This window comes from Nicotiana tomentosiformis, chromosome 11 (genome assembly GCF_000390325.3).
Source record: "Nicotiana tomentosiformis chromosome 11, ASM39032v3, whole genome shotgun sequence".
NCBI lineage: Eukaryota > Viridiplantae > Streptophyta > Magnoliopsida > Solanales > Solanaceae > Nicotiana > Nicotiana tomentosiformis.
The window spans coordinates 70,103,528-70,128,219 of NC_090822.1; the positions used below are offsets into that span (position 1 = coordinate 70,103,528).

Genomic DNA, 24,692 nt, shown 5'->3' on the forward strand with positions numbered 1-24,692 from the left:
TCACCAGCCATACTCTTGCATATCAAACAGATCCAATACCCAGGCTCACAAGCTTGTTTGACCAATGCTCAGATCTAATAACACACACGACCCGCTAAGCCAAGCCCCAAACATGAAAACAATTGTCTTGCTTACCCATTAACAAATAACAGGAACATGGGGTCATAAAACATGTCATTCAAATGGCTTAGAGCCCAGGCAAAGACACATGGATTTCTATTATTACAATCATCAGCAGAAAGATTTTCAAAGTATCACCTTAGGGGTAACATCTAACAGGTGAGAGGACGCACATGTAAAAGGACCTTACAATGAGCATATATGTGAGGCTTTCAAACTAACAAATAAGTTCAAAGCATAGACTTCTTAAGATGCACCAGATTAGTTATGGGCAACATGAATCCACAAAGCAAGAAACTCAGCTTGAGAGTTAAGTACAGGGATTAGTTCTAAGAAGATTAACAAATGATAATGACATGCTCGATAGACTCCCATTTGGGGTAGATACCACACCAGTCTTCTCAAGAAGAACATAAGGATTCAAGGCAGAGCATAATTAAGAGTTATAGTCCAATTCAGGGCAAGTAAAAATGCTACTAAGGAAACCTATTACAGAAGCTTATGGTCAACAATATCACAAACTCAATACCACAACTAGTCAATGAACAAGTACTTAATACAAATTGATATCAAAGATTCTCTGGGCATTAAACCTGAGCAATCTTAGCATTAGCAGGCATGAGTCTACAGAACAAGGTGGTAGTAAAGCAAAACAACTATAATGAGGATTGGGGTTCACAAATATTAGAGTAGCATGCTTGTTTGAAGAGTTCAAAGTTCATACAGACATGACCAAGTAGCAAGTTATGCCTGAATGGCTTAGCATAGAGAAATATAGTCGAGCAAATTCTGGGCATGAATAAGTATCCCAAGATTTTTAATACAATGACTCAGAGTAGTTCATGAACATGGGCAAGCAACATACATAAGAAGCTCATGCGTGCATAAACATAATAGACTAAGTAGGATCAAGATGGTCAAAATATACATAGTGGGTAAACATCCGAGTACAGGATTTAGGCAAGTTTAGATGCTAGAGAATACAGTTCTATAAGCTAACTTCAAGGCAGATAGGATTGCAAACAAAGGTAACAACATATTTTAATCATATAGGTTCAGAAAATTCGAACAAGCATAGTATTAAGGCCATGACCACAACTAAGCATAGAGAGTACTTATATAACCCTTGTAAATTATGTAATGATGCAAAATGATATTTTGAAAGTATATATATTATTTGAAAAATATGAGGGAAAATTGGGTATCAACAATAACCATTATATTAAATAAACAAGACTAGCTATTATAATTCAGTAAAAACAAAGAAGTAATAAATAAATCTTACCAATTTCTCTCAAGTCTGATGATCATCCTATGATAAAGATCATGCCTTACTACATCTAGATCATCATCCTCATAAGTATCTTAAGCATGCGTAGAAGGGGAGGTATCTAGCTCAAAGCTACTTTTCCGAAGGCTATGTCTTGAAATGCTGGGAGATGCACTTCGTGGAGAGGGAGATGAGGTCATTGATGAAGATGGCTATAATCCAGACCCCTATTGAAATCTAGACCCCTGCTGCGATTTAGATCCTTACTGCGATCCAGACATCTGCTGCTATCCGGATGGCTGTAATTTAGATGGATGTGATCCAACTGGTGATTAAGCAAATGGAGCAGATGATAGGTGTATCACCACATGGCCCTGTGACTGTTGATAAGTTATAGCGATGTAACTATATACAGGATTATGTGGAGGAAGCAGGGTATAACCCTGTGGTGGAGAATGGTAAGAATGCTGTTGGGAGGGAAAATGGTAGGTAGTCTGATGAGTATTTGGATGTGGTGGAAAATATGTGCCTAGAATATAGTTGCCGGCCATCTGCAGTGGTGGGATGCAAGTTTGGAGTGGAAGAAAGCAAGGGTGTAACCCTATAACAACCTAACCAGTCATTTTAGCATGTCGTTCGGCGGTTTGAGGCCTTGAGTAGCTTCACTTCATGTATTACGACTTGTACGTGTGGTCAAAATCAAATTTTGGGAAGTTCAGAGTTGATACGGATATAAAATTCTAATTTTGGAAGCTTAAAGTTAGAAGAACTAACTAAGGTTTGACTTATGAGGAAACGACCTCAGAATCGGGATAGAAGGTTCCAATAGGTTTGTATGATGATTTCGGACTTGGGCATATGTTCGGGTTGAGTATCAGGTCACCCGGGAGCATTTCGATGCTTATTGTGGATGTTGGCATTTTGAAAGTTTTAGAATTCCTAAGTTTGGTTTGAAATGGGCTTTGATGTTATTAGTGTCCGTTTGGGGTTCCGAGCCTTGGATAAGTTTGTATCGTAATTTGTGACTTGTACGTAAAGTTTGGCGTCATTTAGGAATGTTTTGATATGATTCGAACGCGTTCGTCGAAGTTTGGAAGTTTGAAAGTTTAAAGAAGGATTTTTTTTATCATCAATTCGTAGTTGGGATGTTATTTGGTGTGATTTGAGGCCTCGAGCATGTTTGCATCATGTTTTGGGAATGGTTTGTATGATTGAACGGGGTCTCGGGGGCCTCGGGTGAGTTTCAGACGAGATTTAGATCGATTTGAGCCTTGTTGGAGTTGTAGGAATATCTGTTGCTGGTGCGATCGCTTCTACGAAAGATTGGTTACAGAAGCAAAGTGAAGCTCGCAGAAGCGGCTTGGGCAGCCTGGGCGTGTAGTCGGAGGTGAGCAGCGCACCTGCATGTGCGTAGAAGCGAGGCCAGTGCTGTAGGTGCGGGCAAATGCGCTGATGATATCGGCAGTGCTGCACCTGCGATTTCCCAGGAGCGGAAGAATATTCCACAGGTGCGATGGACTGCTGAGCGATATTTTTCTTGCAAAAGAGGGCTCACAGGTGCGCAAGGAATTCCGCAGGTGCAGAAAATTGACCGGGCAGAATATATATGCTAGCCAATACGAGATTTACTCATTTCATCTCATTTTTCTCTCTTGAAGCCGACTTTGGGGGTAAGTGTTTTTAAACCACTTTTGATTGTATTTCATGAACACGTATGGAATTTTAACATGGAAATTGGTAGAAATTGGGATATTTTTAAAGAAACCTAGAATTTGGTATTTTGGATTTTTGACCACGGAATTGGATATGGAATTGAGAATAAATTATATATTTGAGTTCGTAGTGTTATGGGTAAAGTTTATCTTCAAAAAGTTTCGGAATCCAGACACGTGGGCCCGAGGGTTGACTTTATTGACTTTTTGAGCGGAGTTGGGAATTGTTATAAATTGTTAAATTGTAAGCATTAGAGTATATTTTGATTGAATTGTACATTGTTTGACTAGTTTCGGATCGTTTTGCTTGAATTGAAGAGTTAGAGAGGAGTTGGAGCCGGTTATGGAACTTCGGTGCGAGGTAAGTCTCCTGTCTAACCTTGTGAGAGGGAAACTACACCCTAGGTGATGTAATTGTTATGTGATATTGTGGGTTCTACGTACGCACGAGGTGACGAGAGTCCGTACGTAGCTAAAGCATGTTTATGTCTGGGTAGACTTAGGACCTTATCATGTAATAATTGAATAATTTGGACTCATTCTGCTTGCTTAATTATTTGAACTTATAATTGAAATTAATTTAGAAATAAATATATGAATACTAGGCCGAGCCTTACTACTTTGAGTTGTTGGCTAGTTATTTGAGAAACAGTAAAGATTATATTCACTTTGTGCTCATGTACTGTATTGTAAGCACGTGTCTCATAATTCAATAACTTCCTTTCTTGTGGAGCGGGCTGAATGCCTCGGTAATATAATAAATGTATCTATGGTTCATGCCGCTCAATCCTCGGCAATGTACATATTATTCTGGATCGGGCCGAACGACCTCGGCATAATCGTGCGTTATATCGCTGGTATTCCGAACATTCACGAGATTATCTTTCCACTGATGCCCAACATTTTACATGGTACTTCTTTTCCGTTTGTTACTGGTACTTGATACATCTGAGCTGATGAGGTAGAATACAAGACCGAGAAATTCATACTTTAAAAGAAATATTTGGAAGATTACGTAACTCACAGATTTACCCCATTATGGTTGTGTGCTTCATATCTGCTTATTGTTTTATTATATTGCTTTGTTGGACCTCTAGTAAGTGTCGATATCGACCCTTCGTCATTACTTCTCTTGGTTTAGGCTAGATACTTACTGGGTACGCGTTAATTTACGTACTCATGCTGCACGTCTGCACTAAATGTGTAGGAACTGAATGGTTCATTTGGTGATCATCTTGGCGCGTAGGCGCAACTGTTGAGGAGACTTTTCGTGAGCTGTATTCCAAACTATGCATCGCAGACCACAAAGTCTCCATCGTACTATTTATTTTATCCTGTCTCATTTGCATTCTAGACAAATGTTGTATTATTATTGTACTCCTTAGTAAATGCTCATGCACTTGTGACACCGGATTTTGGGATATACTATTTGGTACTTACGGTTCTGTATATTATCATCGCCTTTCATTTCTCTTACAAACTATAAATTTTGTACATACCCGTGGACTTAGAAGTGTAAATTTTCTTTCTTATTAAAACTTATGATTTTGAAGGTAATAAAATGAGTAATTAAGTTGATTAAAAACTGTTGGCTTGCCTGACTGCGATGTTAGGCGCCATCATGACCAATAGTGGATTTTGGGTCGTGACAGCTTGGTATCAGAGCTCTAGGTTCACTTAGGTCTCACGAGTCATGATCAAGTCCAGTAGAGTTTTGTGGATCGGTACAGAGATGTCTATACTTATCTTCGAGAGGCTATATGGCTGTTAGGAGCACTTTCTTTCTTGATTCCTCATCGTGCGATTTGATTCTCTTGAGGCTTGTGCCTTTATTTCCTTCCTACTCAATCTTATGCGACATGAAGCGCTTGTTATCAATTGGGCATCGAGGAGTTGCAGTGGTACTGCAGACATGGTGTAGGATGGTTTTTCCCTACGTGTTCGGGAAGCTATTATCGTCGCCTTGCAGAAGGATGTTCTGTCGTTTTAGCTCAGTATCAGTATTTTATATGGTTTTGAGGCTATGCACAGATTGCTATAATATTCATGCATTATTATCGAACAGTGTTGGTGTAATGATAGGGCTGTTGTCTATCTGTTGAGCCAGTGGATGACTCGAAACGAGAATCTCTCAGTGCGTGGTTTAAGGGTTCGACATTTAATTCTAGAGGGGGGAGGGGAGGGAGGGGGAGGGGAAAGATAATCATTCTATGGATGACTAGGCCTTGGTTGATGGAGTAACGATACTTGATATTTTGGGCGTGGTGGAATCCTCATTTGTGATGTGGTGTCATTGTCCTTATTTGAACGCATTAAGGTTCACCGGTGTTATGGTCTTCTTTGATTTTCCTTCAGGGCAGGTTGATGTGAAATGGTACCTGAGAAGCGATTTCCAGAGATAGCAGTGTGTAGCGGTTTCAGAATCTAATTGGTGTTTCTAATGTTAATGGCTCGAGAAAGATGATCTTTTAGGAGGTTTAGAGTTGGTAGCAATTTATTAGTTTAGGCGCTACAGGTATGGATTTGATTTGAGGAAACAATTGGGCAGCGAAGTATAAGGAAGGATATGGCAGGAGGTGTCTCGCGGTAGTAGAATTACTAGCAGGTCAAGTATAAAAAGCAAAGGTCGAGAAGTTTCTTAAAGGAGATGGTTTAACCGAAGTGAGAGTGGCAGATTAGCATATGAGTTCTGTGGTAGAATAGCCACATGCCTTGAGGAATGTTTAGAGGGATTTGGGAATCATGGTGGAAAGTGACTAGGTCTACGGATTTTATTTGGGATGGAGACTACGACACTGAGGAAGATTGAATATGGCAAAGAGGAGTTGCGTGAAATTAAGAGGGGTGTGAAAACTTGATTATCGTTTTTGGATGCAATGTGACTTCGAGTTTGGAACGTATTGTCGGGCTTTCAGTCTATGTCATTGGGGAATGAACAGACTTGTATAGCCGGTGGACGAGTATGGGCTCAGGAGGGTTTACTGAATGCGTGGTAGTTGTACCTAGTGCAGCGCCGTTGGAAGATGTCGGCATGGAATTCTACAGGTGGGTTACCTCATGTGAGCAGGTTAGTGGTTGTGTGATGATGATGAAATTTCTACGAATAGTTCTACTAACTACCCGACAGAAGGTCGAATATACGATTGTGGCTGATAATTCGGAGTGTTCATGAAAAGTTTAACAAGGGATTGGAGAAGTTTGGCAGGTTAACGGTGCGAGATCATCATAAATTGAGAAGGAGGAATCTTGGTGGGTTCTAGATTTATGTGATGGTTGCTTAAAGCTAAGTGGGGGAGCCCACCGTCTACGAATGGATCGCGTGGTTGTTTGCTTGTGCGGTTTTTGGTTATTGGTGTATTAGTGGACTATTTACGACTAAGAAATGAAAACCTCAGGGGTAATTCGAGCAAAGAACTTGATGAATATGTGCTATATTTCGCCTTATCAACTCAGGTGCAGGTTTTGGGAAGACTCAGAGTTTATGCTTCTTGTAGATGGGTTGTACAAGGAAAAGAATTCAACCGGTTTCTTCTTTGAGAGGGTGTTCTTGTGCTAGTACCGCACTAGAGTTTGGCTTATATTCGGGACCAAGTCATAGTGGGTGACTCTCAACAGTGGTTCTAATGGGTTCGTTATATGGCTGAAGACCGGGATTTTGTAGCAGACCGTGAAGAATACTTGGGGAATTTTCTATGTTATCATCGGGTTTGTGGGGCAGTATTAGAAAAATGGGAGAAATAATTTTGGATTCGCGGAAGGTCTTTTAGAATGTGTGTACCAGTTTGAGATGCTATTGTGCGCATGAGGAGGGTATGAGATGGTTCATGTGTATTGAGACGATGTGGTCTGGTGAATTGGGTCACTCAAGAGGAGTGTTGTTGAGTTTTGTTATGTTCTCGCATGGAGCTATTATTATTTCTAAGGCAAGTCAAGAGTAAATTGAAAGAAGTGGGGTCGGGTAGTAATGGTTTGAATCAATATAATTGTGGTAATGATCAGTTCCTTCGGCGTGTTAAGTTATACAGGTGGTTTGTGGTTGTATGTGTGGGCTTGACAACTACCATAATTTGATTTATTTGAGAGGTATTTGATTCCAATGGCCTTGTTATATGTGAATGGATCCCGGAAGAATTATGGCGGTATAGGGCACAACTTGAGGTTTGTATTTTCTGCGGTTATGGGAATTCAGCTGCGTGTTGCAATGGTTCTTCTTAAATGAGTTAAGTGAAAAGGTTCTAGCCAATGAAGTGTTTATTCCACTAGTAGTACAGGGGTTATGATGAATTCTTGTACCCTCGTATAGCAGCTTGATAGGTGCAGTGAGCGACATGGGAACTGGAAGTTGAGGATCAAGGTTGGAGTTCGGTATTGATAAGGATGTCACGAGCTCGGATGTGCAGGGAAGAATTAAGATGTTGAGAGTAAGCTGGCATTTTCTTTAGTGTCACCTGAGAAAGGTGTCCTGTGTAAGAGGCTTTGTGTACTAATTTGCGGATTCTTAATTTGCTTTATAGAATTAGTATGGTTAGTGGTGTGGAGGTGCAGACTTTGCTACCTGGTGCGGAAGGCCGTATGAGTGTATCCCTCGAGGAAATTTGTATAAGTATGACCTGTTGGTCACTTGATTGTTAAGGATTGAAACCAAGTATGGAGATTCTGGTACTGTCGCTAATGTGAGAGTTTATACATGAGAGGCATTCTATTCCTTGGGTTATGGAATATGTGAGTTTGTTCTGGATTTGACGACTGTTCTTATGTGTCATGGATATGGTTATTGTGGAACCTTGAAATGTTATTAGCCTAGTATGGTATGATCAGAATCAGCTTGAGGTCCGTTGGTAGGTCTAATGTGAATGCGTGCTCTACATCAGGTCAGATGTATTTATTCGGCATAACATTGCTTACGGAGGAGCCTTCGGGCATTGGATGTTATTCCCGTCGTAAGTTGTTCCATGTAAAACTCTATTGTGCCATGTGGGTTGTGAGACGGCTTGATTATCCGCACATGTGTTGTGATCCCGTGTAGCTTGTGGTATTATGTGAGGAGGATGGCTCTCGAGATGCATGCCATTTATTTTACCTTAGTCGTGCTTGGGTTATGTAGCGTATGGCGCTATCCGTCTCCCCATGGTTGTTTTTTTGCACTTGGCATGCTTGTTGTCATTATTCGAGTACTTTGTAGGTATGAGTATTATGTTTTGATGTGTATTCCCTTATTTACTGTTATGTGTGGATCAGGTGGCAAGACACCACGAGTATGTTGTTTGTTGCATGCCACAGCGGTATTATGTTATTTGGATCGAGTTGCGCGCCGCAACGGTATCATGTGTGGATTGGGTTGCACGCTGAAACAGTGAGATGTCAAGTACAGTTCCCTATATCTATTCTTATGTAATATGTTCCTCAGTCTTTGAGAAAGATTCATAGCATTTGTTCGACCGTTTTATTCATTACGCGAGTTGGGTAGTTCTTTTCCAGAGTTCGTTCTTCCTTATGTGTCATATTCAAGTTGTAGCTTGATAGTGTATTGATGCTGTCATATGAAATTCTGGGTAGTGTTTGAGATGGCTTATTGCCTGAGCAGCTTGTACTGGGTGAGACGAGGTTATTGGACCTGGGATCAGTGCGATCGGAGTCATATCGGGTATATTAAAGAGCAAATATCGTTATTCAGTTTAGAATGAGGTAATGGTTCTTGTCAGGAGGAGTGACTCCATGATTTGCTGATTCGACAGGTGGTTATTAGTTTCTACACATCTCTTCCGTCGTGGCAATATTGCGAGAGTTGGAACGTGGCTCATATGCATTATGAGGTGTATTGCGGGCATCAGATTCGTGAAATTCCAGCTATTGTGGTCAGAGGATGTTATTATGGGCAACTGACTTATGCGGTGCATGGTGTGATTTCAGCATAGGTGCATGATCATGTGTTGGTACAATGTGTAGTGATTTATATGGTGTTCGAATGTTAGAATCAGGTCTTGTAGAGAAATTCAGAGGTTGGAATTTGGTTCTAAGGCTTTTTGACTAAATATCTTCAGTATGGCTCAAGCTAATGTGCTCAACTGGGTTGTGGTGGCACGGGTAGGTGCACGAGGTGTTAAATAGTGATTTTGGACAACTCCGGAACAATTCTTGGCACGTTCGAGGACGAACGCATGTTTAAGTGAGGGAGAATGTAATGACTCGACCGGTCGTTTTGATCTCTAGCGCATAGTTTGACGGTTTGAGGCCTTGAGTAGCTTCACTTCATGTATTACGACTTGTACGTGTGGTTGGAATCGAATTTCAAGAAGTTCAGAGTTGATTCGGATGGAAAATTCTAATTTCGGAAGCTTTAAGTTGGAAGAATTGACTAAGGTTTGACTTTTGAGTAAACGACCTCGAAATCGGTATTTGAAGATTCCAATAGGTTCATATGATGATTTCGAAGAATACAAGACCGAGAAAATCATACTTTAAAAGAAATATTTGGAAGATTAGGTAACTCAGAGATTTGCCCAATTATGGTTGTGTGCTTCACATATGCTTATTATTTTATTATATTGCTTTGTTGGACCTCTAGTAAGTGTCGATGTCGACCCCTCGTTACTACTTCTCCGGAGTTAGGTTAGATACTTACTGGGTATGCGTTGATTTACATACTCATGCTACACTTCTGCACTAAATGTGCAGGATCTGACTAGTTCATTTGGTGATCATCTTGGCACATAGGCGCAACTGTTGAGGAGACTTTTTGTGAGCTGCATTCCGGACTACGCATCGCAGTCCACAGAGTCTCCATCATACTATTTATTTTATCCTGTCTAATTTTCATTCTAGACAGATATTATATTATTATTGTACTCCTTAGTAAATGCTCATTTACTTGTGACACCGAGTTTTGGGATATACTAGTTGGTACTTACGGTTCTGTATATTATCATCGCCTTTCATTTCTCTTACAAACTACAAAATTTGTACATGCCCGTGGATTTAGAAGTGTAAATTTCCTTTCTTATTAAAACTTATGATTTCTAAGGTAATAAAATGAGTAATTAAGTTGATTAAGCACTGTTGGCTTGCCTGACGGAGGTGTAAGGAGCCATCACGACCAATAGTGGATTTTGGATCTTGACAAACACTATCCTCCTGATCAATACGCTTCTTATCCTTCCTAGACCTACCTCGACCCCTGCCGGTCATCTGTATAAATTAAAGAAAATGTTAGAATTGAGAATATAAATCTATATAAGCTGAGAGCGCTTGCAAAAACTAACATGCTAATCGTCTTCGAAATATCATTCCTCGTCCGAAAGTTCTTCCTCTTCACTTATTTCATTTTCATTAGCTGATTCTCCATCCTCATTTTCTATGATTGTTATTTCCTCCATATCAACTTCTTCTAATATGCTTTGAGGATGCTCCAAGTCATTTTCTAATTGATCGTCCACCATTTGATTAACACTTGAGGTATCGTTTTGGTAAGCAACATCTAACACATTCTCAACTTTCACCCTACTAACAAGCTTAGTTTTGATTACAACCAACCAATCAGACATATCCCTCCATAATAGATATGGAGCATAATTGTAACACCCCAGAAAATTTTGAAGTATTTCAGTGTAAAGCCCCGTAATATTCGCAAGTGAATTCAAGGTTTCGTGGTGCCGGAGCAGGCTTACGTGTTTGAGTAGGTTTCGTGGTTCGGACTTTTTGGGTTGAACAATGCACCGGAAAGTAAAGAAAAATTTTTGGCGGAAAAGCGCGTTTATGCGGCCCATTATGCGGCCGCATAATCACTCTGCGGACCGCATAATGGCCGTAGAGTGAAGCAGTAAGTTTGGCCAACTTGAGGTCAGTTTTGTGGTCAATTATGCGATCGCATAATCGATATGTGGATCGCATATCGATCGCATAATCCCTCTTGAGTTTTTGCGGAGGGAGATCTGCGGTGCATTATGCGACCGCAGAATGAGTATGCGGATCGCATACTGGTCGCATACCTGGGCCGTAAGTTCAGGCCCCTGAGGGCCATTTCTGCGGTCACTTTGCGGACCATATAACCATTATGTGGTCGCATATGCGACCGCAGACCTGTGTCGGGGCACCCATTTTCTTAATTTAAAACTCGACCCCCATTCCGTTAAAATACCCCTTAGGTCTATTTTGAGCTCATTTTCAGATGTTTCTAGAGTGAGAGAGAGAGAGGGTTCAAGAGGGAGGGTCTAAGTTTTCATCAAATTGATCTTCAATCATCACTCAAAGCCTTGGAAATCTTTACCCTTAAAGGTAAGGCTTCATCACCCCAGCTCTTAATTTCAAACATAGCTATAATGGGGTATTAGGGTGATACTCCATGGGTATGAAGGTGGTTCATCTTGCATGCATGTGATAAAGAGTGTGGAAAAAATAAAAAGTGAACTAGAACCATGAACGTTTTCCTAATTTTGGGTTCAATTTGTATATTGCTAAAATAGATTGAGGTTGCTAAGGGTTCCGAAAAATTGTAGAGTCTAAAGAAGCGCAATTAAGGTATGTTGGTTAAACTTTCTCTCTTGGAATTGAATTCCATAATGTTTCTGTAAGTTTCAAAGTGTGGGTTACGTATTAAAAGGTTATGGCTTTGAGTCATATTTCAATGAAAGATAGAATTGTCTAAAAGCTTTTGTAATAAATTCATGCCCATTAGTGGCTACTTTAACTAATGCTTTGATTTATAAATATATCTAGTGTGATTCGAGTTCTATATACTCATGTGTTAAAATTGTATATTGTTATTTCTGGGGAAGAGTATTGCAAGAGTAAATGGTGTATTTTCTGCTTATGATTTTTCATGCGTGTTTCTATTGTTGGTTGGTATGCTTCATTCTTTGGGAAGAAACCATTTGTGTTTGAAGTTTTCATTTCAAATGGATTTGAAGTATATGATTTTTAAAATATCCTATATGTTTATACTTGATGGTGATCTTTGAAATTGAAAGAGGTGGAAGTGTGAAATATGAAATACGGCCATCGTGCCAGGAATAAAGAATCTTGTGAATGGCCTAATGAGCCAACGAAATATTATCGTTGTGAATGACTGGAAATACTAATGAGAATTCATACAATGTGAAAGATGTTGAGGTGAGTACAATTGTATTTATGATATTTCTGTTTGCAAATCAAATCAAAACTATTTTTGGGAGCATCATTAGCAATATCGAGGAAGGGTGGGTCATAAGGCCCACACCTGAAACTACACGTGCCGGTGTAGAGGTGGATTGTGATATTATTCCCCTTAATTGGGATGAAACTAGAACCTTTGTGGATTGGAAAATTCAACTCGCACGGCATATGTGGGAAGGCGGCCTAGCTGATCGGGTGGAGATCAGACGCTATATTGCGCATATGGTGGTACTACTCTTGGTAACAACTTTCTTTCGCATCACATATCAAACCACATTGTTCGTGGGGAGATGGCCTAGCCGATCGGGTGTGATCGGACTCCGTGCTAACAAATACGGTGGTATATCGGTGCTAATGATCTCCCAACCAAAATTATATATGAAGTTTGTATTTTGAAAATTATTATGTTTTAACTGGATGTTTGGGTATTGTTGATTGTGACTTGCTGTTTTTATGTGTTGCCTTTTCTTATATGGGCATTTTATTTTGAAAGAGGATTTTTAGCTATACATACTAGTGCTATTTGACAGTACTAACGTCCCTTTTGCCGGGGGCGCTGCATCTTTAATGGATGCAGGTGGTTCTTCAGCAGGCGGCATTGATCAGTTATAGCAGTACACTCTTTTCAGCTGATTTGGTGAGCCCCACTTCATTCCGGGGTCATGTATCTTTTGTTTCTCATGTACAGTGTTTTGAGGTATAGACGAGGCCTTGTTGCCGGCATTTCCATATTACTCTTCTATTGTATTTAGAGGCTCCGTAGACAGGTTGTGGGTTATGATTGATGTTGGGAATTGAAATAGAAATGTTGGTACTTGGAAATTATATTTTTCATTAATTCTATAAACTCGTAATGTTTTAAAAATTATGAATGAAGCTACTAATGGGAATGAAAAGGAAGTTGTTAATAAAATCTTTTCAGTAATTGATTAATGGAGTACATCTCCTCTTTATTCATGGATGGGTTTGGGTAGAAGGAAGTCTAATAGGCTTGCTCAGCCGGGTTCTCTCGGTTGAGCGCCGGTCGCGCTCCCTGAGTTTGGGGCGTGACAATAATACACTTGTCTAATATTTTCTACAATTATAAAAGGATCATACTCCCTCTTTTTATTAACCTCAATTATGTTATACTGCGAGTGTAAATTTATACCTCTTCTAGGTGTTGGGTCAAACCACTTTCATCGGAAAAGTATGATCTTCTTATTTGGCCAACCTGAATATGGTAATTCTAGAATCTCTTTGATCACACCATAATAATCATTATCCCCATCCTAGTTGCCGTCACGACCTAAAACTTAGCCTGTCGTGATGGCGCCTAACGTGGTATTAGGCAAGCCGACACTTCAAAATACTTCCACATTTTTAAATGAGAAATAAGAATAACACATGTTTAAATCATCAAAAACTCTCAAAATGGATAGAAAGTCAAAACCAATATAGAAATTCCCAACATCGGGGTCTCACTTAGTACATGAGCGTCTAAACATCATAGATATGGGAGTACTGTCTATAATAGTCTGAAACTAAATACATAAAGAGGAAAGGTAGGTAAGGAGAGACAAGGTTTGCAAAACTCCAGGTAGCTACCTTGAAGTCTCCACACGATCAACTGTGCAAAGGAATCAACACCTACCGTGTCCGAAAATACCTGTATCTGCACACGAAATGCATGGTGTAGCATGAGTACAACCCACTCAGTAAGTAATAAGACTAAATAGAGGACTGAAAGTAGTGACGAGCTTCACAATTATAGTTCAATTATAGTAATTTCAACATAGGAAGGTAGACATGCTTACAAATTCGATAATTTAGGCCACACCAGTTAATCCATGTCAAGTTAAGGTGAAACAGAATATAATATCTCTCAGAAATTATAAGACGGTGATATATAACAGCTGAAGTACAACAAAAATGAAAGTCAAATGCATCCTCTCAGAGCAACAGTCACTCAGCCCTCCCATTCACTCCAACCTCACCATCACTCATTTCTCACAATCACTCATTCCTCCCAATCCCTTAGCACTCGACACTCACACTCAGTAGGTACCTGCACTCACTGGGGGTGTGTACAGACTCCGAAGGGGCTCATTCAGTCTAAATGCTTACCTTGATATGCTAACAAGTAAAATAGTTAGAAACAAGTTAAAGAAATCTTTCTTCTTTCTTCTCACAAACAAAAGTTTCTTCTAGTTATGGTACATCTTATTGGACCCCGAGTGTATAGTGTATCTAGAGTTGTGAGCTCCAAAAAAAGTAACTAATCTTAACCTATCTATATCTAATACACATAACTGGCTACCTAATCGAAAAATACCATCACCATCAATAGTCATGCCCTTTCTTCCTTTTTTTTGTTTGTTTACTATCTAGGATCTCATCTCAATATTTACATAGTCGCTCATATTCATATTAAGTGGCTTGTGGTGAACTACTAGTAAAGACTTCGCTTTAACACAAGCCAACAATATCTCTACATTCTCCATATTAAATTTAATGAATATACCCTTTAATCTCTGCATTTTTTTAGCCAAAGGTTATTTTTTTTTTGCAGAACTACATATGCCAAACTGCCCATAGATTTCTGGTTCATTGCATCAGCCACAATATTGGCCTTTGCATAATGATACCAAATGGAACAATCATAGTCATTGAGTGATTCCACCCGCCAACGATGCCGAAGATTCAAATGTTTATGTTGAAAAATATAATTCAAGCTCTTGTGGTTAGTATAAATTTCACAAATTTTGCAGTATAAGTAATGTCTCCAAACCTTCAAAGCCAAAATCACTGCAACTAATGCTAAATCATGAGTAGGATAGTGTAGGTCGTGATTCTTGAAATGTATCAAAGCATAAGGTATAACACGATCATATGCATGAGAACACATCCTAATACATCCTCAAAACATCATAGAATATCATGAGTCCTCCAGAAGCTGATGGTAAGACTAATACTAGTGTGGTTGCTAAACATGTTTTGAGTTCCTGAAGCTCTGCTCACATTCCTCTGTTCTCTGGACCTTTACAGTTTTTTTGGTGTTAATTAAGTTAGTGGCGCTGCTATTTTGGAAAATCCTATACCAAATATCAGTAGTGGTCTTCCAAGCCAAGTAACTACAGATCTCTATAGGAATAGTTGATGTTCGCCATTTTTAAATTGTTTCTATCTTCTTAGAAATTACCATAATCACATCCTTAGTTACAATATGCCCGAACTCAGTCTATCCAAAATTCGCGCTTCAAGAACTTGGCAAAAAGCTAATTTTTCTGGCAACGTCTATAACTATTGTTTCTAAGTGGTACTCATATTTTTTTTTCCTGACTACGAGAATATACCAAAATATCATAAATAAAAATTAATATTTTTTTTCTAAAAATAACTCGAACACCATATTCATTATATCTATAAAAGCGACTGGAGCATTGGCCAGTCCAAAAGTTATTACAAGTAACTCATAATATCTGTACTGAGTTCTAGAGACTGATATGAAAATATCTTCCTTTATTATTTTAAGGTGATAATAATTAGACTAGAGATCAATCTTTTAAAAGTGGGAGGCTCCTTGTAACTGATCAAACAATCTATCTATATGAGAAATGGGTACATATTATATATCGTTACCTTATTTAATTGTCTGTAGTCGACGTACATTCTTAGGGACCTATCTTCCCCTTTTTATTTCAAAATATATTAGTGCACCCGTTGATGAAACCCCTGGTATGATAAACTCTTTTCCAATAAGTCTTGCAATTGTTCATTTAGCTCTGCCAACTCTGTTGGTGTCATATGATATAGTTTGCATGTTATAAGTCAAATCAAAGTTGAAGTTTATTTCTCTTACTGGAGGTAGTCCTAGTAATTCTCATTAAAATTCTCTTACTACTGGTAGCTTTTCCAAATAAAGTGTTTCATCTCTTGTATTGACCATCGTTATGATACCCCTACCACCTTTGTTCAATAATTATTAAATATTAATAAATACTATAACTTTGCCCATTACTAGTAAATGATCCTTTTTAGTACAAAACTGATTTTATTGGGTATCTCAATCAATCTACTTTTACATAAAAACCAAAGGTAGTGTGGCAATACGATAGATAATCCACACCTATCGGCACGTCAAAGCATACCATATCAAGTACAATTTGGTTACCTAGGATATTCCTTCTCTAAACTCAAATATAACAAGCTTTTATAAACATGTTTAACTACTGTAGATTTTCACAAAAGTGGCAACCCAAAAAGGCTCACTCAATATTTCAAATATCCTTGATTTTTAAATCTTCCACCCATATTAAAATCCATACTTAAGTATTCCTAATCTCGGTTCTCTTACGTGAATTCTTGGTTGCACGCCTATCGTGTCCATATTTTTAATCTTTCTGGTAAGTGCAACTGCCACAAAATATGTCAAAGTTTTTTGTATGTATATTTACTACCTTGTTTACGGTTAACCAATCTTTCAGCAAGCCTCTAAACTTAATATGTTTCTTATCTATTCAGTTGTGAAAGTTAGGTGCTATATGTCGGTACACCCATCGTCTAAATCAATTTCTTAAACTATCTTGAAAGCAAGTTTATATTAGAAATTGTCAAGAAAGAAGTGATTTATAAACACTTTAGTGAAACCATTTACAAATTATTTGTGCTGCTCCTGTTGGCATCCCTAAGAGTACATTATCAGTTCATGTATTCGACATGTTCTCTGGTCAGTAAGTTGCTTGTTCCATAGACTACTTCATAAAATATCCTTTAGCTCGTAATGTGGTAAATATTTTATCAAAAACCTTTAAGGATCGCCTGAATTATCAGAAATGGTATACTTGGTAGTTTCAAATTTAGAAACTTTATTAAGGATATTTCTATGTTCCCTATAATCGTCTAGGTGCATGATGACTCTAGAGCACTATTATGTTGCCCATTCTTCTCATGTCTACCCATTATATCCATAAAGATATCAATTTTGTTTTTCATGGAGGTAAGTACCTTTTTGTGATAACACTCCTTTATCGCTGTAGTGGTAGACTAGTATAAATTTTTGAAATGGACTATATTACGCATTTTACCGGGAAGAACCTCATATGGCATAATGAACCTTTTACTGGTCTTATATACTACTTATGTAGTATTTCTTTTCTTGGATATGGTTGCATGGCTATTGGCAAAATTTGACGTTTTTGAAGTTTGAACCTCTAGCCAAATTCTATTATAGGGTAATTGGTTCGAGCCATACACGAATTGGATAAGTAATAAGAGATTCAGTTATTTGACTCTTATCTCCACACACGTACAGAGGAATAAGAAAGAAAGAAAAGACACATCCTATCACGCCTTCGCAGAATCACGATTATGGGAATGGCCGACTACATAACCATAATTATGATTCTACTACTGACTTGTGCTCCATTAGTCACAAGAATAACCTAGGGCTCTGATACCAACATTGTCACGACCCAATTTAGGATCATGACCATCACTTGGGTGCAAGTGCCCCCAAGTAAGCCTCATCGGTATTTTACAGAAAATCGGATAGAGTTTCCCCTATTTTAAGACTATTCAAAATTTTTTCTGTCTGATAAATAATTAACAACCAGTTAATATTCACCCAAAAAATCCACAAACTTCATCAACTAGCCAAAATAAATTTTCACCAACATTACCATTACCGACATAATAATACTAAACCCATCTCAAAATATGGAGAGAAAGTGCAATACTAGTAACTAGTCCAATATAACGAATAAATCATCATGACACCAATAAGAATGACTATGGAACGACTCTAAGAGTTCAAAAGTAAAGAAAATAAAAATATATAAACTCTTCGCCCACGCGAACAAGTGCGGGGCTCACCGGGAACATGAAACTCGTGTACTCTAATTAACGAAATCCTCGCTTGCGTCATCTAGTGTCTCTATAAAAAAAATAGCGGGGAGTGAGTCGCTAGCTCAGTGAGTAATAACACTTAACCATAACCGTTTTTAATTGGGGAAAAGTCAGAAAACATGCCTATTAACCCGAAAATATAATAAAAATACCCTTTCAGAAACAATAAACAATAATTTGTTTCATCATGTGTTTCATATAAATAAAAGTCAATTAATAATTCTGTAATAAACTGGGTAAACACTGTCTCATAGCAAATCTTTATGTTTGGGAGGTTTTCAAGAAAGGATCATGTAATATGTATCACTGTGTGAACCCCTTCGTAAAAGGAGTCAAATATAACTTGTAGGTCCCTACTCGAGGGAAAACTGTAACGGTATGCTAGTTCTATCTTTCCACTAGCGAGGGCTACAACTGTAATCGATAATCTATAAATACAAGGTACACCAGGTCTAACGAACCTGCCGTTAGCTACGGGATCCTTCAAAGTCTCCTCCCATTTATACTTTTCTTTGTAAACAGTAAATATTCACATGAAAGCATTTTCAAAATAGTATAGGGCATTTCAATTCTTATCAACGCATGTAATCCAATTTCGGTAACGGTAATCATATCTCAAGTAACAGTAAAACATGTCTAGTAACAGTGAAATCCTTTTAAATAACTGTAAACATCTCAAGTAAATTATTCAGTACCATATCAAGTAAATGACTTATCCCACATGCAATTTCAAACATTTAGTAACACATTTTAATTTCAAAATAATGTATAAACCTTGCAGGTTATAAAAATACAAATTGCGGTAAGATTACTACTCACAGTACTCGTGTCGAAATACCAAACGTGCCAACTCGGACAGTCCATACGACTTCTTCGATCAATCTATATTATCACAAACACGAGTCTAAGTATCAACTTCGTGAAGTACTAATATAATTGGGTTCTATTCTACCAAATTCCTCGTGGTTCCATTCGTAATAAGCTTAGTTAGGATACCTATGACCTTATCAAATACTTCTCTGTAACTCTTTTTTCCCAGTTTATGAAACGTTCATCAATTAATCAATTTTATGATAATAAAATAATTCATGTCTAATGATATTCATTAAAATTAAACACCAACATTAATCCTAGTATCACAATTTAACTCAAGTCAATGATTTTGTATATAATATTACTAGTTAAAAGTAAAATTAAGAATACACTGTTACCTCTTTCTTTTATTCAATGTGTGAGTTTTGTTTCTGCATATACCTACACTGAATCGAGGTGAAATTCCTCTTTTTGTTCCCTTGTAAAACTTATTGCCAGAGGACTCCATTCCCTCTTAATTTCTTTGTAATGCTTTCTGCATATGATGGTAAATATTTCTTTTGCAGAGGCTTCGTGGCTCCTTCTCAGTTTTCCTTGTTTCAGATTCTTTATATTTGGAGTAAAGTTCTCCACTACCCTAGTTCATGTTTTTATCCATACTTTTGAGCAACGGCCCATTCATCGTTTTTTTAAAGTTAATTAGTTTTATGAAATGACCAATATGTCCTCATTTAAATTATGGGGGTATTACACGCTCGGTCTCCCAAGTAGCCTCCTCAAGTGGCTGACCTCTCCACTGCACCTTCACTGAAGCTATGTCCTTTGACCTCAACTTTCGAACCTGTCGATCCAAAATGGCCACCAGCTCCACATCATAAGTCATGTCATCATTCAACTGAATTGTGCTGAAATCAAAAATATGAGACAGATAGCCGGCATACCTCCGGAGCATAGAAACATGAAGAACTAGATTCACACTCGACAAACTGGGTGGCAAGGCAAGCTTGTAAGCCACCTCTCCAATCCTATAAAGTACCTCGAAAGGCCCAATACCGCGGGCTCAAGTTGCCCTTCTTCCCGAACCTCATAACACCCTTCATAGGTGAAAGCTTGAGCAGTACCTTTTCCCCAACCATGAAAGCAACATCACAAACCTTCCTATCGACATAACTCTTTTGTCTAGATTGAGCTGTGCAAAGCCGATCCTCAATCAATTTAACCTTGTCCAAAGCATCTTGAACCAAGTTAGTACCCAATCGCCTAGCCTCACCCGGCTCAAACCAACCCACCGTAGATTTACACTGTCTCCCATGCAAAGCCTCATACGGAGCCATCTGAATGCTCGACTAGTAGCTGTTGTTGTAGGCAAACTCCGCGAGCGGCAGAAACTGATCCCATAAATCCCCGAAATCAATGACACAAGCGCATAGCATATCCTCCAATATCTAAATAGTGTGCTCGTACTGTCCATATGTCTGGGGATGAAATACTGTACTCAACTTAACCTGGGTGCCCAACTCTCGCTGCACGACTCTCCAAAACTGTGTGCCCCGATCTGAAATGATGGACACTAGCACACCGTGTAGGCGGACGATCTCGCAGATGTAAATCTGCCAACCACTCTGAAGAATAAGTAGTCCCTACTGGAATGAAGTGCATGTACTTCGTCAACCGATCCACAATCACCCAAATAACATCGAACTTCCTCGAAGTCTGTGGGAGCCCAACTACAAAATCCATGGTGATTCGCTCCCGTTTCCATTCTCGATCTCTAACCTCTGAAGCAATCCGCTCGGTCTCTGATGCTCATACTTCACATGCTGACAGTCGAGGCACCGAGCCACAAACCTCATTATATCCTTCTTCATTCTCCTCCACCAATAGTGCTGCCTCAAATCCTGGTACATCTTCGCGGCACCCGGATGAATGAAAGACCGTGAACTATGGGCCTCCTCAAGAATCAACTCACATAGCCCATCAATATTAGGCACAAAAATCTGACCCTGCATCCTCAACACCCTATCATCCCCAATAGTAACATCTCTGGCATCACCGTGATGAACCGTGTCCTTATGGATAAGAAAATGGGGATCTTCATACTGGCGCTCTCTGATGCGATTATATAAGTAAAACCGAAAAACCACACAAGCTAGAACCCGACTGGGCTCCGAAGCATCTAATCTCACGAACTAGTTGGCTAAGGCCTGAAAATCAACTGCAAGAGGTCTCTCACCAACAAGAATGAATGCAAGGGTACCCATACTTACTGACCTTCTACTCAAGGCATCGGCCACCACATTGGCCTTCCCGGGATGATACAAAATAGTGATATCATAGTCCTTTAGTAGCTCCAACCATCTTCGCTGTCTCAAATTTAGATCCTTCAGTTTGAATAAGTGTTGGAGGCTCCGATGATCCGTAAATACTCACAAGACACACCGTAGAGATAATGCCTCCAAATCTTTAATGCATGAATGATGGAAGCCAACTCTAAATCATGAACAGGGTAGTTCTTCTCATGGGGATTCAACTGACGCGAAGCATAAGCGATCACTCTACCCTTCTGCATCAAGACACACCCAATACCGATCCAAGAAGCATCACAATACACAGTGTAAGAACCAGAAGTTGAAGGCAAAACTAGAACTGGAGCTGTGGTCAATGCAGTCTTAAGCTTCTGAAAGCTCTCCTCACACTCATCCGACCACCTGAAAAGAGCACCCTTCTAGGTCAATTTGGTCAACGACGATGCAATAGATTGGAAATCCTCCATGAAGCAACAATAATAACCGGCCAAGCCGAGAAAACTTCGAATATCCGTACCTGAGGACGGTCTGGGACAACTCTAAACTGCCTCTATCTTCTTTGGATCCACCTGAATCCCCTCATTGGACACCACGTGCCCCAAGAACTCCACTGAACTAAGCCAAAACTCACATTTGGAGAACTTGGCATAAAGTTTCTCCTCCCTCAACTGCGGCAACACAATCCTCAAATGCTGGGCATGCTCCTCCTGGCTACGAGAGTACACAAGGATGTCATCAATGAATACTATGACAAACGACTCGAGATAAGGTTGAAATACACTGTTCATCATATGCATGAATGTTGTTGGGGCGTTGGTTGGCCCAAAAGACATCATAAGGAACTCATAATGACCATAATGGGTCCTGAATGTTGTCTTTAGAATATACAAGTCCCGAATCTTCAACTGGTGATACCCAGACCTCAAATCAATCTTGGAGAATACCCTCGTTCCCTGAAGCTGGTCAAATAGATAATTAATACGCGGCAAAGGATACTTGTTCTTGATTGTAAGTTTGTTCAACTGCCTATAATCAATGCAAATTTGCATAGTACCATCCTTCTTCTTCAAAAACAGAATTAGTGCACCCCAAGGTAACACACTGGGCCTAATAAACCCCTTATCAAGAAGTTCCTGAAGCTGTTCTTTCAATTCCTTCAACTCAGCTGGTGCCATACGATACATAGGAATAGAAATAGGCTGAGTGCCCGGCACCAAGTCAATATCAAAGTCGATATCCCTGTCGGGTAGCATGCGCGACAGGTCCGCAGGAAACAGATACCAAAAATCTTGCACCACTGGAACATAATCAATAGTAGGAGTAATAGTAGGAGTATCAGCACCAACATCCCTCACAAAGGCCAAATAAGATAAACAATCCTTCCTAACCATCCATTGCGCCTTCAAATATGAAATCACTATGCTGGGAACATAGTCTAGAGAACCTCTCCACTCAATCCTTGGCAACCCCGGCATCGCCAACATCACAGTCTTAGCATCACAATCCAGCATAGCATGACATGGAGATAACCAATCCATACCCAAGATCTCGTCAAAATCAACCATACTAAGTAACAAGAGATCAACTCTAGTCTCCAATCCACCAATAGTCACTACACACGACCGATATACATGGTCCACAATAATAGTATCGCCCACTAGTGTAGATACATGAAAAGATTAAACTAGGGACTCACAAGGCATATCCAGATAATGAGCAAAATATGATGATACATACGAATAATTGGAACCATGGTCAAATAATAAAGAGACATCCCCATGGCATACTGAGACAATACCGGTGATCACTGCGTCTGAAGCAACAACATATGGTCTGGCGAGAATAGCATAGAATCGGGCCTGACCGCCCCCTGGTCGTACTCCCCCTCTCGGGTGACCCCTAGATGACTAAGCCTCACCTCGAGCTGGGTGGGTGGGTGGTGAAGTTACTAGTGCAGAAGTCACATCGTGGCTCCTCTATTACACTGGACCTCCCGGACGACGTGGACACTGCCTCCACATATGCCCAAACTCCCCACACTCGAAGAAACTCCCCGGTGCTGGTGGTGGGGACTGAAGGGAGCCCCGAGCACTAGGATAACTGCTAGAAGGACCTAGCATAGATGAACTCTGAATCGATGGAGCACGGAACAAACTCTGAGCTGGAAGGGCACTAAGAGATGACTGACCCTAATGGGCATTGTATGAACCATGGCTGGATGATGCACCACGGTGAGATGGATGAGCCATCTGAGTGTGCTTATAAGAATGACCCCTGTTGTGGTAGTACTGAACCCAGAAGGAACACCGCTGAAACCACCCGATTCACGAGTCCTATTGGCCTCCCTCTCCCCATGCTCCTAACTATGGACCATCTCTATCTACCGAACAATATCAACCACCTCATCGAAAGTAGCACCAGATACCCTCTCCCGAGACATAAGCAATCACAATTGATATGTGAGGCCATCAATGAACCTCCTAATCCTCTCCCTATCAGTGGGAACCAACCAAACTATGTGACGGGCCAACTCAGAAAACCATATCTCATACTGGGTCACAAACATGCCCTCCTAACGTAGCTGCTCAAACTTTCTGAGCAGCTCCTCCCTGCGAGACTGCGACACGAACTTCTCCAAAAAGAGAACAGAGAACTCCTGCCATGAAAGTGGTGCTGCACCAACTGTATTGCGCCTCTCATAAGCCTCCCGCCATATGAAGCAGCCCCAATGAACTGAAAAGTAGTGAACCAGAATACCCGTCATGCGAAGAATCCGCTGGCACTTATCCAGGAAACCCTGGGCATCCTCTAACTCTGCCCCACTAAATGATGGAGGCTGGAGCCTCCCAAATCTCTCTAGTCTCCTCTGCCCATCATCAGTCATAATGGGGACAACCTAGGCCTGAGCAGCTGCAACCAGTCGGCTGGTAGTACCCCCTATGTCTGGAGTCCCTGCATCACCTACTCTGGAGTACGGGCGGCAAGAATCTGAGTACCTCCCCTGGCTTGAGAAGAGGCTGTTGCTTCCCGAACAGAGATCGCCTGAGCAAGGCTGGTGCACACCGTCAAAATATGAGCCAACGCCTCCTGAAGGCCTGGAATCACAATGGGCACAGCTGGTGCCTGAGCTGGCACTACTGGCTCAACCGTATCTGGTACCTGCTCCTGAGCTGAAGCGACTGGTGGATTTGCAGGTGCTACTTTAACTTCCGTACGAGCTGCACCTCTGCCCCTACCGCGGCCCCTACTGTGACCTCGGCCTCTCACGACCCTAGCTGGTGGTACTGGTGACTGTCCGTCCTGTTCTGTAGCACGTGTCCTTACTATCTATGAGAGAATAGAATACAGAAGTGTAGTTACCGGAATCAACAAGTCTGCATGACAAGAAAACAAGAATGTGAAGTTTCCTAAGGGTTCGGCAGCCTCTCGAAGATAAGT

General features: G+C 40.1%; 1 protein-coding gene across 1 annotated transcript; it reads right to left on the minus strand.

Annotated features, from left to right (window-relative positions):
• Window positions 1-19,684: 19,684 nt before the first annotated feature.
• On the minus strand, window positions 19,685-20,282 carry LOC138901623 (uncharacterized). The gene is made up of 2 exons (XM_070189402.1): window positions 20,070-20,282; window positions 19,685-19,843 (listed from the first exon to the last, which is right to left on the minus strand). Exons 1-2 carry the CDS (start codon window positions 20,280-20,282, stop codon window positions 19,685-19,687), a joined length of 372 nt encoding a protein of 123 aa, XP_070045503.1.
• Between the last annotated feature and the right edge of the window lie 4,410 nt (window positions 20,283-24,692).